A 15,481-nucleotide genomic window follows, 5' to 3' on the forward strand; every position below is an offset into this window, starting at 1 on the left:
TGGTTCCAAATATATCTCCTCTGGATCATAGGGCCAGTAATCCTTGTGTTATAGTATACTACCACTTATAAAGTACTTGTATATGTAAACCAAAAACAAAAGTATTTTAATTAAATGGTATTCCATGAAGATGGCTAGGGTAGACTGTATTACCCCAATTTATAAACCAAGAAACTGAATGTCAAAAAAAACAATAAACAAACCAACACAAAAGAACAGTCATTTGCCAGTTACTAGTAAATCCTGAGCTGGAATTTAAAACTAGGTCTTCCAGTACAACAAGGCCCTCGACCTCCTTCCATAGGTTATTCAATTCACCAACCCACTGGCTTGCCATCTGTAATGTTTACTAGAAGATACGTGGTAGGATTCCACGGTTATTGAAGAAGCCTAAATATCTAAGTCCAAAGACCTACCCATACATAAAGTTAAAATGTATAAGTAATTCCTTTATTATTACTTAGCAATAGAATTTAAACGTTTTTTAAAAATTAAGAGGACAGCACACAAATGTATCAAAGAAGAAAATTACACCTCACTTTTTGGGGTATCTGTTTTATAGAGCAAAACCGAAACAAACATTGTAAGTTATCTCTAGTAATAAAGGAAGCAAAATCTTCTATAACTCAATCCTCTACTCATCTGTCATTAAATCTGTCCATTTAAAAAACTCTCATTTGAAACTAATTTCTAAAAGCAGAAAACAAATTCTGAAACAAAGGCCTTTGACCTCCTACATGAGAGCAGCCATACTATTGAAAACAAAAAGTCCTCCAACCAAATCAGGAAATCTAGGTAACAGAGCTCACCAGAGCTACCATGTAACTCTGGGCAAAAAACAAAGGAAGGTGCACTTTCCAAATACATAAAATGATTCTAGATCTAAAATCTGAAATTCTGATTCCACCTTAAGACAAAAATGCAAACAATCTACATAAACTGTCAGACAAAAATATCTAAAATCCATTATCGTTTCCCACTAAATATATTTTAACATGTGCCACAAAATTTTATGTTGTAACTTGTTTTTTCATGGCATCATAGTTCAAGGTAAATGAGTGTTTCATGTATAATAATTTAAATATCCACAGTGACTTGGATGGGCAAGTACTATTTGCTCCTCTTTCACTTCTACCTGACAAGAAAAACAAGCTGGTCTTTCAGGTGGATAATGCACCTTAACAAGGCAAGACAGAAAAAGAAAATCTAATCCAGCGGTTCTCAACCTGTGGGTCGCGACCCCTGAAAATATATCCTGCATATCAGGTATCTACATGACGATTCATAACATAGCAAAATTACAGTTATGAAGTAGCAACGAAAATAATTTTATGGTTGGGTCACAACATGAGGAACTGTATTAGGAAGGTTGAGAACCACTGACTCAGTCTTTCCTATTCAAAACCCAGCATTCTAAAATCCTGATTTCTAGGAAAGCTCTAAAGATATAAGTTGTCACAAAGACACCATTTTCTTTTCCTTTATGCAGAGAAGCACTGTCACTTTAACAGCAGCATAAACTGTATCTACTCTTGTGATACCTACTCTTGCTGAAAATCAAAATGTACCAAAGACAGAAAAAGAAAAAGAAGTGAGGAAAGAAGAGATGTAACAACAGTAAAAGAGTGTGAGGTTGGTGAAGAGAACTAACTATAGAGAACAGATAGAAAAAACACCTCCTCAAAATTTTTAAGTTTTGAATATTAGAACCCAAAATCATCTTTTCAACATGTTTTAGGATGCTGCGAAGGTACGAACTGGAAGAATGATGTAGTGAAGAGTAGTTATGTCCTTGAGAAAATTAACTTCTGAGCCTTTTCTATAAAATGGAGATATACAACTATATTTTAAAATTGCAAGATAATTACAACCATAGTGTTTCTTGAACACCTGCGTCACCTCACATAATTACTATTTCTTTTTTGTGGTGAGAACATTTAAGATCTCTTAGCAACTTTCAAGTATATGATATATTATTATTATTAACTATAATCACTATGCTGTACATTAGATCCCCAGAACTGTGACCAATATCTCTCCTTTTCCCCCACTCACCACCCCCATCCCCTGGTAATTACCTTTCTCGTCAATGTTTCTGTAAATTCTGCATTTTTAGATTCCACGTATAAGTGAGATCATACAGTACTGTCTTTCTCTATTTCACCTAGCATAATGCCTTCAAGGTCCATCCATGTTGTAAAAGGCAAGCTGTCCCTTTCTCATGACTGAATAATATCCCATTGTATGCATACACCACAACTTCTTTATCCCTTTATCCACTGTGGGACACTGAGGTCTCAGCTATTATAAATAATGCTGCAATGAACATGGGAATGCAGTTATGCCTTCAAGATCCTATTTTCATTTCCTTTGGGTATATACCCAGACGTGGGATAGCTGGATCAAATGGTTGCTCTATTTTTTAATTTTTAAGGAGCCTCCATACTGTTTTCCATAATGGCTACACCAATTTACATTCCCTCCAACAGTATACGTACAAAGGTTCCCTTATCTACACACCTTCCTCAACACTTACCTCTTATATTTTTAATGACAGCGATTCTAACAGGTTTGAGGTGACCTCTCATTGTAGTTTTGATTTACATTTCCTTAGTGATTAGTGATGCTGGCAACCTTTTCATGTACCAGTTGGTCATTTGTATACCTTCTCTGGAAAAATGTCTACTCAGTTTCTCTGAACATTTTTTAAAAGAATTTTTGTTTTTCTCCTATTGAGTTAAATAAGTCCTTTATATATTTTGGGTATTAATCCCTTATCAGATATTTGATTTGAAGATATTTTCTCCCATTCTGTAAGTTGCCTTTTCATTTTGTTGATGGTTTTTCTTTTATGTACAGAAACGTAATTTGATGTAGTCCCATTAGTATATTTTTTGCCTTTTTTTTCCCCCCTTGCTTTTTGGTGTCAAATTTTTTTTTTTTAAATATATATTTTATTGATTTTTTACAGAGAGGAAGGGAGAGGGATAGAGAGTTAGAAACATCGATGAGAGAGAAACATCGATCAGCCGCCTCCTGCACACTCCCTACTGGGGATGTGCCCGCAACCAAGGTACATGCCCTTGACCGGAATCGAACCTGGGACCCTTGAGTCCGCAGGCTGACGCTCTATCCATTGAGCCAAACCGGTTAGGGCTTTGGTGTCAAATTTTAAAAATCACTGCTAAGACCAATGTCAAGCTTATCCTAAGTTTTCTTCTAGAACTTCTAAGGTTTCGTCTTTAATCCACTTCCAGTGGATTTTCACTTATAGTGTAAAATGGGAATACAATTTGTTCTTTTGTATGTGGCTACCCAGTTTTTCCCAACAGACTTTATGGAAAAGACGGTTCTCTCCCCATTGTACAGTCTTGGTTCCTTGTTATAAATTAATTGACCATATATGCATGGGTTTATTTCTGAGTCTCTATTCTGCTCCATTAATCGAGATGTCAGTTTTTATGCTAATACCATACTGTTTTATTATAATTTTGTAATATAGTTTAAAGTCAGTAACTGTGATGCCGCCAGCCTTGTTCTTTTTTCTCAAGATCACTTTGGGTACTTGGGGTCTTTTTTAGCTCCATATAAATGTTAGGATTGTTTGTCATATTTCTGTGAAAAATGACATTGGAATTTTGATAGCAATTGCATTGAATCTGTAGATTGTTTGGATAGCATGGACATTTTAACAATATTAATTCTTCCAATCCATGAGCACAAAATGTCTTTCCATTTATTTTTTACCTCTTCAATTTCTTTCATCCATGTCTTATAGTTTTCAATATACAGATCATTTATCTGCTTGGTTAAATTTATTTCTAAGTATTTCATTCTTTTTTATGCTATTATAAATGGGAATATCTTAATTTCATTTTCTTATAGTCCCTTTTGGTGTATAGAAATGCAACTTATTATTCCAATATTCATTTTGTATCCTGCAACTTAACTGAATTTATTAGTTCTAACAATTTTAGTGTCGATTCTTTATAGTTTTCTATAGTGTTATGCTAGCTGCAAATAGAGACAGCTTTACTTCTCCCTTCCCCATTGGAAGCCTTTAATTTCTTTTCCTTGCATAACTGCTCTGGCTGGGACTTCCGGCACTCTGCTGACTAAACATGGTGAGGGTGGGCACCCTATCTTGTTCCTGATGTTAGAAAATGCTTTTAGCTTTGCACCACTGAGTACAATGTTAGCTATGGGCTTGTCACATTTGGCCTTTATTATGTCAAGGTACATTTCCTCTATACTCAGTTTGTTCAGAATTTTTATCATGAGTGGATGAATAGATGTTGAACTCGGTCAAATGACTTTTCTGCAACTAATGATATGGTCATATAATATTATCCTTCATTTTGTTCATGTGGTATAGCACATGGATTGATTTATGGATGTTGAAACATCCTTGCATCTATGAAATAAATCCCACTTCATCATGATGTCCATCAAATATGTCCCAACTGAACATTCACTGCTACCTGGTTATGGTCAAGATGAGCAAGGGCAGCAGTAGATACTAATTTTAGCATAACCTGTGGGAAAAAATCTATGATAAAACTGCTCATTCACTCTGGTAGCTACTTTCAAGCTGTGGTTACTTACGATTCAAGTTTTTAAATGCAAATTACCCCCATTGTGACAATAAAGAATAAAAGCATCTGTACTAGACAGTCCATATCGTTTACTTTGTAATTCCTCTTCAAATTGATTTTATAAATATAACAAACCTTTGATGAAGGAACTGTTGAAGAACTTGAGGGTGAAGTGTCTCTTGATGTTTTCAAAGACTGAACAGGTCTCTCTTTATCTACATAAGAAAATGTACAATGAAATTTTTTAGCTCATCTGTTTTCAATTAATGTGATTTTGTATTTGAATAAACAAGGGGAGTATACACTTATTGTAGTACTGAAATCGTCCACTACATTATTAAATTAAACCAGTTAATATTTAAATCTACTGATCCCTCTAAGAGGCTGAGCACCATCAAAATTTTTAATTAACCTAGAACCACTGGACATCATATCTGGCCATGTGTATAGGCCACGCCAATGCTAGTTTGCAAACACAGAACCACTGAGAAGACCTCAAGAAAGGCAAAAATAAAAAATTTAAAATCATAACTGCTTCCTCCTCCAAGTTCTTAAAATCTTAACTTTTAATACATCACAATAAAAACCCAAGGGAGTTATTGTGTAGATCCCACCAAAGAGAACTAGCTAATTAAGCAACAGCTCACAGAGAGAAGCATGTAAGAAATTTAGCAGGTATTCCTGAAATGTTTAGACAGCCTAAAAAATAAAATTAAAAACTAGAAAACTATAATTTAGAGGACTAATCCAGCACCAGATATAAATGAGTACCTAGATATGTGGTAAATGGTTAATAATAAATCTGAATGAGATAAAAGCATTAACCTTTATCTTTAGTCAATTCAGACACCCATGTCAGTGCTCTATGTATACCATTAATTTTATAGAAACTTTAGCCAGAAAATAGATTTAAATAATATTAATTTAGCCGGTTTAACAACAACAACAATAACAACAACAAAATGAGTTTAGTTAAATATAATCTTAAAAATAACAATGAGTTGTTTCTGACAGAAAACATTTTTCATTACATTGTCTATATGTGTCAAATATAACATAAATCCCTTGCTCTTCTAGAAAAACTGGTGAAATTATGAAGAAGAGGAAAAAGTGACACCAAGTTTGCAGTGACACAGAAGCTGGTCAAGGCTGGACAGTGAATTAAGGCCAAGAAAACAGTCAAGAGCAGAGGCAGAGACAAAACGACTTTGCAACTGAGGCAAAGCCAGCTTCAGTCAAAAAAACGCCTCTTAGGCTCTTCCTGCCGTGGCCGAGATAGCTAAGCAAGGGCCTGGAGACACACAGGCTTCTGAGGCTCTTAGGACAGCAGTGAGTACCATCTCTTCCTAATGTCCTGCAGACCAGAAAGGCTTTCTCAGCCCTCTCATCCGCCCGCCCCAACCTCACCTCTCTTGGGACATTTGGCAATGTGTGAAGATACTTTTTATTTCACAAGGGGAGAGTTGCCTCTGATACATAGTAAACAGAGGGTAGGGATGCTGCTAAACATCCAGAAATGTACCGGACACAACAAATGTCATTCCTGCTCTAGGCACAGTATTCCAACTCTGAAGCTCCAACAGTCTTAAAAAAGACATAACCCTAGAGTCTTTTAACTTGTGGTATCATTAAGAAGTTTTCATACTAAGCAAGTTTAAAAGTTCTTGTAGACCTTAAAAATCAAAAATAACATACCAATCATCACTACACCTCCAAATAATTCAGAGCATGGCTTATTTAGTCATTCCCTACTGTATTTCCATTGCACATGGTAAATTCCACATGACACTGCGACAGTGTCAGTCCTAGCCCCAACACCAAAAGCACCTAGAGGAACAAGTATCATAGCTTATTTACTTCTGAATACTCAGGACCTACCTAGCTTGAGTCCTTTAAGTAAAAGGGTAGGCACTCAAAAATTTGGTGAAAAGATCATTTGGTTTTTTACTCTGAGACTGCAACGAACTCCCCATCCTATTCAGATAATCTATTCCTTGAAAGGAAATGAGGAGCTGAACCAACAAGCACAGAACATTAAAGGCATAATTGTAGGTTCAATTCTGGCACACAGCAGCTAGACACAGAAAAAACTTTCACAAGCACTTGTTAATTTCTTACCTAGCATTTCCTTTACAAACAAGACATCAGCACTATGGCTATGCCAAGTATGGTGCCCAAGTATAGTCTTACAATCTATCTTGATGGTAGCTGCAGAAGGGCTAATTTAAGCAGGTATCAACTAATGTCAGTGTGCAGCAGCAAAGGAACACTGAAGGGTAGGGCAGGTGGCCTGGCACATAACCACATGTATTCATATATACCAAGTGCATGAAAGGGACAGACAGGCAAGAAGCAAAAGATAAAGAAAAGAATGACATAGGAGGTAGCAGAAAGGGCACAGGAAAGGTAAAAAGAAATCCCGTGGACCTACTGTTGTACCTGTCAATGACTTGTCTAAGTCTACAGATCTCAACCTTCTATGAGGTAACTACTGCGGAACAGGAATGGCTGGTCCAGACACCTCACCCCTGTATCCCCTATTATCTGAGTCTACTGTTCAGCTCTGGTTCCAACAGTAGACTACTGGAGCAGTTACACACTTTCCCTCTATAACCTCAGTCAATTCAAGCCCCCACCCTTTCACAACCCCAAATAAAAATCTAGCTCAAAACTCACCTCTTGCTGGCTTTCCTTCATTCTGCCGTTTGTAGGAAGCAGCAGCACGCACGGGTTCTAAGGAAAGGTGGGCAGGGAGGAATTACTACCAGCAAGCACCTCTGTGCCCAGGAGGAACAAGAGAAGGACCCAGAAGTGATAGTGATGAGAACAGGAACTCTAAGCACTTGCTGGTGACCCTAACCTCTTTCCTAACCTGCCTTCAAGTACGGCTGCCTGATCAGCCACCACTGCAGAGGAGGAACAGGAACAGGAAAAAACCTGCTTAAGATCATAAGTGGGTTGGGTCCAAGACCAACAACATGAAATATGAAGATGAGGCTAACCAAGGATAGCATGGGCAGAAAGAAATGAGGAAAGGATCACAGAATAAGATACCAAAAATTGAAGATGAGATCATATCTTACTCTTAATTTTAAGAGCCTACTCTAATCTCCTCCATAAAATCAACATTCAAAGGACTGATTAAGGAATGACACCAAAATATCAAAAATGAATTATCATTAGCAATAAAAAAGAACACAGGAATAATTTCATAGTAGTTATTTTGAAATGCTCTCAACAGGAAGCCTATTACTAGATCGTGCTATTTCTTTTTATACTAACTTTCTCATAGATGAATTTTCTTTTTTTTTGTTTTATCCTCACCCAAGGATATTTTTCCATTGATTTTTAGAGAGAGTGGCAGAGAGAGGGAAAGACAGAGAAATATGAATGTGAGTCCTGCATGCGTCCCCACCAGGGCCTGGACCGGGGAAGAGCCTGCAACTGAGGTACGTGCCCTTGACCTGAATAGAACCCAGGAGCCTTCAGTCGCAGGCCAACCAACGCTCTATCTACTGAGCCAAATCGGCTAGGGTGATGAATTTTCTTTATACCTAAATCCACAGCTACTGTCTTTGTTGAATCCCTAATTATCTCATACTTAGAAGCATGTAAATATTTTATTAGCTTCCTGCAAATACTTGATGCAGATGGAATCAGCTTTCTAAATAGCCTAAATATACTAGCAGAGATTCCCAGATATCTTTGCAACATACAAATTCCTTCTTCTATTATAGATCCCAAATTGCCAATTTTACCTTTTTTTCTAAGAAAACAACATACCTTTTCTGAACCATTTTGGCACTGTCAGCACCTTGTATTAAACAAATGGTGCCCTCCTACTTTTGGAAGAATGTTGTTGAAGATGCAGCGTCCCTCTTATTGTTCACTGATCTATCATCAGGAAATGTTTGTTCCTCCTGAGCAGCTGATATGTTTTTACCCAAGGTACACTGCGAACACTATTACTGCTCATTTCCTCTTTGCTTTAGGCAAATCCTTAGTTCACCTACAGCAACTACTGAGAGCCTTATTATAGGCATTTATTTAATATATTACTAACTTTATTCTTATTTTTATTTTCATTTAAATTTCCTTTTACATAAAAGCCTTCACCCATTTTCTTAACCCTATTTTTTATTAAGTGTTTATTTTGTTAACCTGTCTCAAATTCTTTGTAGATCAAGAAATTAGGACAGGGATGTTTTACAGGAGTGTCTGGAGTCTGAGGCTGGCTCGTGTTAGCTGGTGAGAGTGGAATGTCTGCATCTCTTCCAAACTGCAAGTTTAATGACTCCACATGGGTAGCCTGAAATCAGCCACAGTGGTAGTATTTACTCCATGGATACCGGCAAACATCACAAATCAGGTAGTTTTCCCCTCCATAGAGTCAGTTTACTAATACATGCTATGTTTATTGATTTCAATTCCAAATTTCAGAGACACTACAGGAATTACCACATTTAACTACAGAGTTCTAGCCATGCTGCCCTAAACAAGCTTGGACTATTTAATAAATTTTAACAGACTAGTAAAACCACCCAGCTGAACCTGGCTCAAATTGCAGAATCATAAAAAAAAAAAAAAAAAAAAAAAAAATCAAGTGGTTGTTTTAATTTGTTAAATTTTAGAGTATATTTTAATACAAAAGATAGTAGAAACAACCCCACTGTGCTTAAACTCCTCATCCCAGAGTTTCCAAGGATATGTTTATATTAAAACCAAGGGTCTTGTCCTGGCAGGTGTCATCCTGTGCACCGAAAGATTGCAGGTTCAATTCCCAGTCAGGCACATGCCTGGTTGCAACCTCAATCACAGATAGGGGGTGTGCATGAGGCTGCCAATATATGTGTCACTATCACATTGATGTTTCTCTTTTCTCTCCTTCTCCCTTCCATTGTCTGTAAAGATCAACTAAAAACAACAAGAACAAAAAACAACCAAGGATCTTTCTTCTTGTCCTCTACTACAGCATATTAATAAATATAATAAGACAAGCATATAATAAAAACTAAACAAGTTTTTGTTTTTTTTTAATATTTTGCCATTTGGTTTTCCTACCTTTGTACTTCTGTGTTTATACTTCCTATCTACACCTTTCTCTTTCTTCTTTATTGGTTATTGTTCCTCCAAGTGAGTGTTCCTAAGCCCAGTTCTTTCTGCTCTGCTATACTTCTGTGGCTCCAACCAACACTATAAACACCCATATTTTTCAAATCTGCTTCTTAAGTTCACACGTCTTTATTTCTGACAGGATGCTACTCCTTACCTATTATCTATTATCTCAAATTCATCTCACACAGGATCTTAGTAAGCAGTACTAACTCCCTGCTTGAGAGCAGGACAAAAAGGCTCAACACATTTCTGCCTTTGCTGTGACTTGCTAAAGAAAATAAGTTCCAAATTAGGATAAAGGAAAGAAACCAGGAAAGAAAAATTCTGAATAGGGCAGTAAGGAAATCAAAATCCAAGTCAATATTTTGGTGAGTGAAAGAATAAATGGGAAGGAAGAAAATGAAGAGGAATTTCAAATACTGGTTCCATAGACCAGGTATAAAGTTCTTCCCATGCAGATGAAATCAAAGCTAGAGAAGCAGATTATTATTCTAACAAACATTTAAAAGTTCTATAAAAATTTAACATTTGGTGACTCTCTGAAATAATAGCCGATTTAAATATTAATAAAACAATATTTGATGACTCTTTAAATATAATAGCTGTAAATTTGACACAATCTTTCAGAAATATGCTTTCTTTCTGATGTGTTGTCCTGACAAACCTAACCAGACTCATCCAATCCTAATTAAGTATTGTTATTGATAATCCATGAAAGAACAAAGGACACTACTAGAAAAAAAAATCATCATTAAAGATAATAAAATTATGGAGTCTGTCTTGCATATTATTAAATTCTTGGTACAGTGCCTGACATATAGGAACAAAACACAATTTTGAATGAAAGTCTTTTCAATAAAACTCATAGACATGAACAACAGTGTGTTGATTGCTAGGGAGAGAAGGGTGAGGGTAGTTTAAGGAGGGTATCGGGGGAATAAATGGTGATGAAAGGAGACTTGACTTGGGGTGGTGAACACACAATACAGTGTACAAATGATGTTGTGGAATTGTGTACCTGAAACCTGTATAATTTTGTTAACCAGTGTCACCCCAATAAATTCAATAAAAAGTGAAGAAAAAAGTCTTTTCAAGAAACAAAAAAAAGTCATGGCACAGGTCAATCATCTTCCCCTTGAAGCTTTGAAAGAGAAATTAAGATATGAACAAATGAAGATGTGGTGCTGACAAAGAAGATAAGGAAATAACTTATTTTCTCCATTATGAATGATGACATACAAATTTGGGGCTCTTGGTTAGGAGGAGCAGGATTTCCTAGAGATCTACTGATTTATTCAGAAGGATATAAAACAGAAAATAGAGGGGACAGAAGAAAATGCTCTGTGGTAAAGACTCAAAAAAGAGAGAGAGGAAAAAAAAACCCCACAAAAACAACAACTTGAGGGGTAGATAAAGCTTTGCATCACTTCCGTTTCCCTAAAGTAATCATCTTCAGAAGGTTAAAAATGCAGCAAGTTGAAGTAAAGGCATATTAACTATGAATACTTTGGAAGTGCACTTCTAAATAGAACTCTTCTTTAGTAATCAGCTAAAACCACTTGAGCTCACTTTTTAAAACATCAATCAAACATATCATTAGTACATTACAAATATTTGCTATTGACAGAGCACACTAAGCCCTAAAACAGAGATACTATAAATGCCTACACATATGGAAACATCATTAACTAATTACTTTTTAGAACCATGGTCATTTCAGTTGCTTGAAAAACCGTAGTTATACTCCTAGGATTTCCCCAGGAAACTCACAGACAAAGCTCTCTTGTGAGTAAGCAACAGAGTTTCTAACAAAAAGAATATATAGTATCTAATTCCACTGCACAATAATAGCATGGACCAGTTAACAGTCCAAGATCTTCCAGGAGACTAAATTACATTTCAGGTACTCCACATGAGATAGCTCATAAGCCTTTACCACTTGCATCTTTCCACCAACTTTTACCCATCCTTCAGATTTTACCTAAAATGTCTATTCCTATGTAATGACTTGTTTGTCTCCATCACTAGATCATAAACTCAGAGGGCAAAGACTGGATCTTTCTTGCTTGGCTAACCATTTATTTGAAATATATTTTTGCTAAATGAAAGACTGTATGAATATTGATCATAAATACAGTGACTTTCAAACCAAGAAACACTATATTCAGCTGCTAAGAGAATGAACTTAACCTTCCTTCCTACTGCCTAATATACAAGATCTTAGGATAAAGCCTTATTTCTATATCCCCATTACCATCTAAACCTGCACAGAAAAGCCTTCCTTATAAAGGCAGACTTAAGCTTCTAAATTTTATTGGAATTTCAGCTATAATCCAAAAATTAATGTGGACTTCCAAATTTATTCACAGCCAACCAGGTCTTTAGACATGTGTCTTTTCCCATTACATTGGTGTTCAATAACAAAGTCTATCTTCCAAATATTCTCTTCTCAATATAGTATTTTTTTCATTTTATTTTTTATTAAATTTATTGGGGTAACATTGTTCAACAAGACCATATAGGTTTCAAGTGTAGATTTCTATGATACACGATCAGTATACTGCATTGTGTGCCCACCACCCAACGTCAAATTAAAATAGTATTTTTTAATTCTTACACATTTTCAGTTATCTTAGATATGCTTTCAAAATGGATTAAGCATAGATTAATAATAGTCTTTCTTTAAAATATCTTCTATTTGTAATAATGGTTGCTGATATCAAGAAATAAGGGAAGCCTGGTCGGTATGGCTCAGTGGTTGAGGGTCAGCCTATGAACCAGAAGGTCAAAGTTCAATTCCCAGGCAGGGCACATGCCTAGGTTTCCAGCTTGATCCCCAGTAGGGGGCATGCAGGAGGCAGCCGATTAATGATTCTTTCTCATCATTGATGTTTCTATCTTTCTCTCCCTCTCCCTTCCTTTCTGAAATCAATAAAAATATATTTAGAAATAAAAACAAGGGGAGCCCTGGCTGGATGGCTCAGTTGATTAGAGCGTCATCCCATACAACAAAAGGTTGTGGGTTCGATTCCTGGTTGGGGCATGCAAGGAAGGCAACAAATCAATGTTTCTCTCTCACATTGATGTTTTTCTCTCGCTCTCTAAAGGAATCCATAAGCATATCATCGGGTGAGGATTAAAAAAGAAAGTAAGGGGAGGGTGGGAGGGTGGGAGGGTAGGCCCAAAGTCAGAATTAAAGAAAAACAGACACATGTTCAACCAAAGAACTTGTACGCATATATGCATAACCCATGGACACAGACAACAGTGTGGTAAAGGCCAGGGGCAGGGGTGGGCTAAGGGGTCAATGGGGAGAAAGGGGGACATATGTAATACTTTCAGCAATAAAGATTTAAAAAGAAAGAAATACAAACAGACACAGATCAACAAAAACAATAAACTTCCAAATCTTCCAGAATAATGATATTTTAAAAATTCAACCAAAATGTCACACTGCCTAATTCATGTATGAGAATCACTGGTAAAGTTGACATTATAATCTCTAGCAACTGTTTAGAATTAATTAACAAAGAGGCAGTTTATAGTCACTGACATAATCATCCCAGGAGCCACAAAGCCCCTAGTGTTTAAAAAAAAAAAAAAAAAAAAAAAGACAAGGCAATTTTATGCCATTATTTTGACAGAGGAAATGCTTTGTAACTTGAATTTCGACAAAGTACCAAGTCTTCCATTAAATCCTCAAGTGGAAAAAAGACAAGATTGGGGATCACAACTGGTTGAATAACAGCAAATGATGCAGATAAATGGCTGACGTCCACAGAGAAAGGTCTCTAAAGTTTCAATATTAGGCCTTAAGCTACTCAACAAAATTATTAATGGTTAATATAAAGCGCATAATGCATACTTCATTTGCAGATAAAACAAAGTTATTTATCTGCTGCTAATATATAGGATCACTAAATGAGATTTTTAAGCCTCTATGGAAGAGAATCATAAGCCAAAGTTAATTAGATGAAATTTAGCATAACTAGATTTTTTTAATGCGTTAACTACACATAAACAATTGCACCGGAAAAAGTACAGCTGAAGAGCATTTTGTTTAAGAATAAAATATAGAAAAATAGTTTAGGTTTCAATTGTCTGCAGTCTCAGTAAGGGTCAGTAATGCAATGTGGTTGACAATATAGAAGTTCACTTCTGGCATCACAACTTGAAAGGAACAGAAAAATATTTAGCAAAGCAAAAGGTCCAAAATCTGCCAAATAAAAGGAACAGCTGAAAGAACTAAATATATTTATACCTGAAAAACAAAAATTGAGAAGATTATGATGGGACTCTTCAAATACATAAATGGTTATAATATAAAAAAATATATTATCTTTATGGGTTTAAGATAAATAGCATTATGTACATGTTACAGGAAAATATTTTTTTTATTTTTTTTTTATTAGTTAAGGTATTACAAATGTGTCCTACAGGAAAATATTTTAATTGTTTTATTAAAGTGAGCTATACAAAGATGGAAAGGCTAGATTGTGATACATTAAACATCACAGGATGTACTTTAACAAAGAATGGATATTAGTGATCTCTGGTGCATTACTAATGCCACAATCCTAAACAAAAGATAAATAATAGTTGAGCTAGGAAAACAATAGGATTCATTTGAAAAGGGGGAGTCAAATAGGAAAGTAAATATCCAAGAGAGCTGACAAATGGGGAGATGTTTGGTTAATTAGAATAAAAATAAACTTCAAGTAAAAATATTCAAGCCCCACCAGTGTGGCTCAGTGGTTGAGCGTCAATCTAAGAACCAAGAGGTCATGGTTCCATTCCGGTGGTCAGGGCACATGTCCAGGTTGCAGGCTCGATCCCCAGTGAGGGGAGCTGCGGGAGCATAATGTTTCTTTCTCATTGATGTTTCTACCTCTCCATCCCTCCTCTCCCTTCTCCTCTCTTGCTCTAAAAAGTTAATAAAACATATTTTAAAAAAATATTCAAGGTATACGTGACAAAACAATTTTAACTAGAACAGTCTCATAAGCAAAGGAAAAGAAAATGAGTTTAACTAGGACAACCCACACTGGTGGCATGTAAATATGGATAACAAAAAAGAACAAAAATAACGTGGTAGTCACAGCTTTGACCACATTAGTCCAATTAAGTTATAGGCAAAAGTCTTATACATGAAGCACATGATAAAAACACTGATTTAGGAGAATAATCAGTCTAAAGCAGAATAAAGTTCCATAGGTTTAACCCAAAAAGCCAAGTAAGAGAAATATAATCAAATGCATGTGTGTATGTGTGTGTTCGTGTGCACATGTATAACTAGCTGAGATGAAAAAGGAGTGAAAATCATTCTGTGGCTTATAATTAAGCACATAACAGACATTAAATGCACAGAAGAATTATGAATAATTAGTCCTTAAATGGTTACCATGTGCCAGGTAGGTACTAGAATTATAGCAGGCGGTCTACTTCACAAGTTATACAAATTTCTAACCACAGTGCTGTACACCTGAAAATAATATAATGTTGAATGTCAACTGTAATTGAAAAACAATTTTTGATTTAAAAAATGGTTACCGTGGCCAAATAGTAATTACTAAAATAAGTAAAATTACTCTAAAAGTATGAATAAAAAGTAAAAGTTAGAGAATTAGCAAAATGGTAAAGTTAACTAAATTATTTTTACTTGTTATTTATACAAACATTTTATATCTATGGCAAGCCCTAACTGGTTTAGCCCAGTGGATAGAGCAGCAGCCTGTGGACTGAAGGGTCCCAGGTTTGACTTCAGTCAAGGG

At 35.8% G+C, this 15,481-nt stretch overlaps 1 protein-coding gene across 6 annotated transcripts in view; it reads right to left on the reverse strand.

Moving 5' to 3' along the window:
- Positions 1-15,481, reverse strand: part of PPHLN1 (periphilin 1) — a 103,516-nt gene that overhangs the window by 47,196 nt on the left and 40,839 nt on the right. For 3 of the 6 annotated variants that reach the window (XM_081082836.1, XM_081082832.1, XM_081082835.1), the window contains 2 exons: positions 7,272-7,328; positions 4,731-4,810 (listed from right to left, as the gene is read on the reverse strand). In XM_081082836.1, coding sequence (XP_080938962.1) covers positions 4,731-4,810; positions 7,272-7,328 — 137 coding nt within the window. The remainder of the gene's footprint in view (positions 1-4,730; positions 4,811-7,271; positions 7,329-15,481) is intronic. The other 3 variants (XM_081082833.1, XM_081082837.1, XM_081082834.1) reach the window with 1 other exon arrangement.

This window comes from Myotis nattereri (genome assembly GCF_964212035.1).
Source record: "Myotis nattereri genome assembly, chromosome: 2".
Lineage (NCBI taxonomy): Eukaryota > Metazoa > Chordata > Mammalia > Chiroptera > Vespertilionidae > Myotis > Myotis nattereri.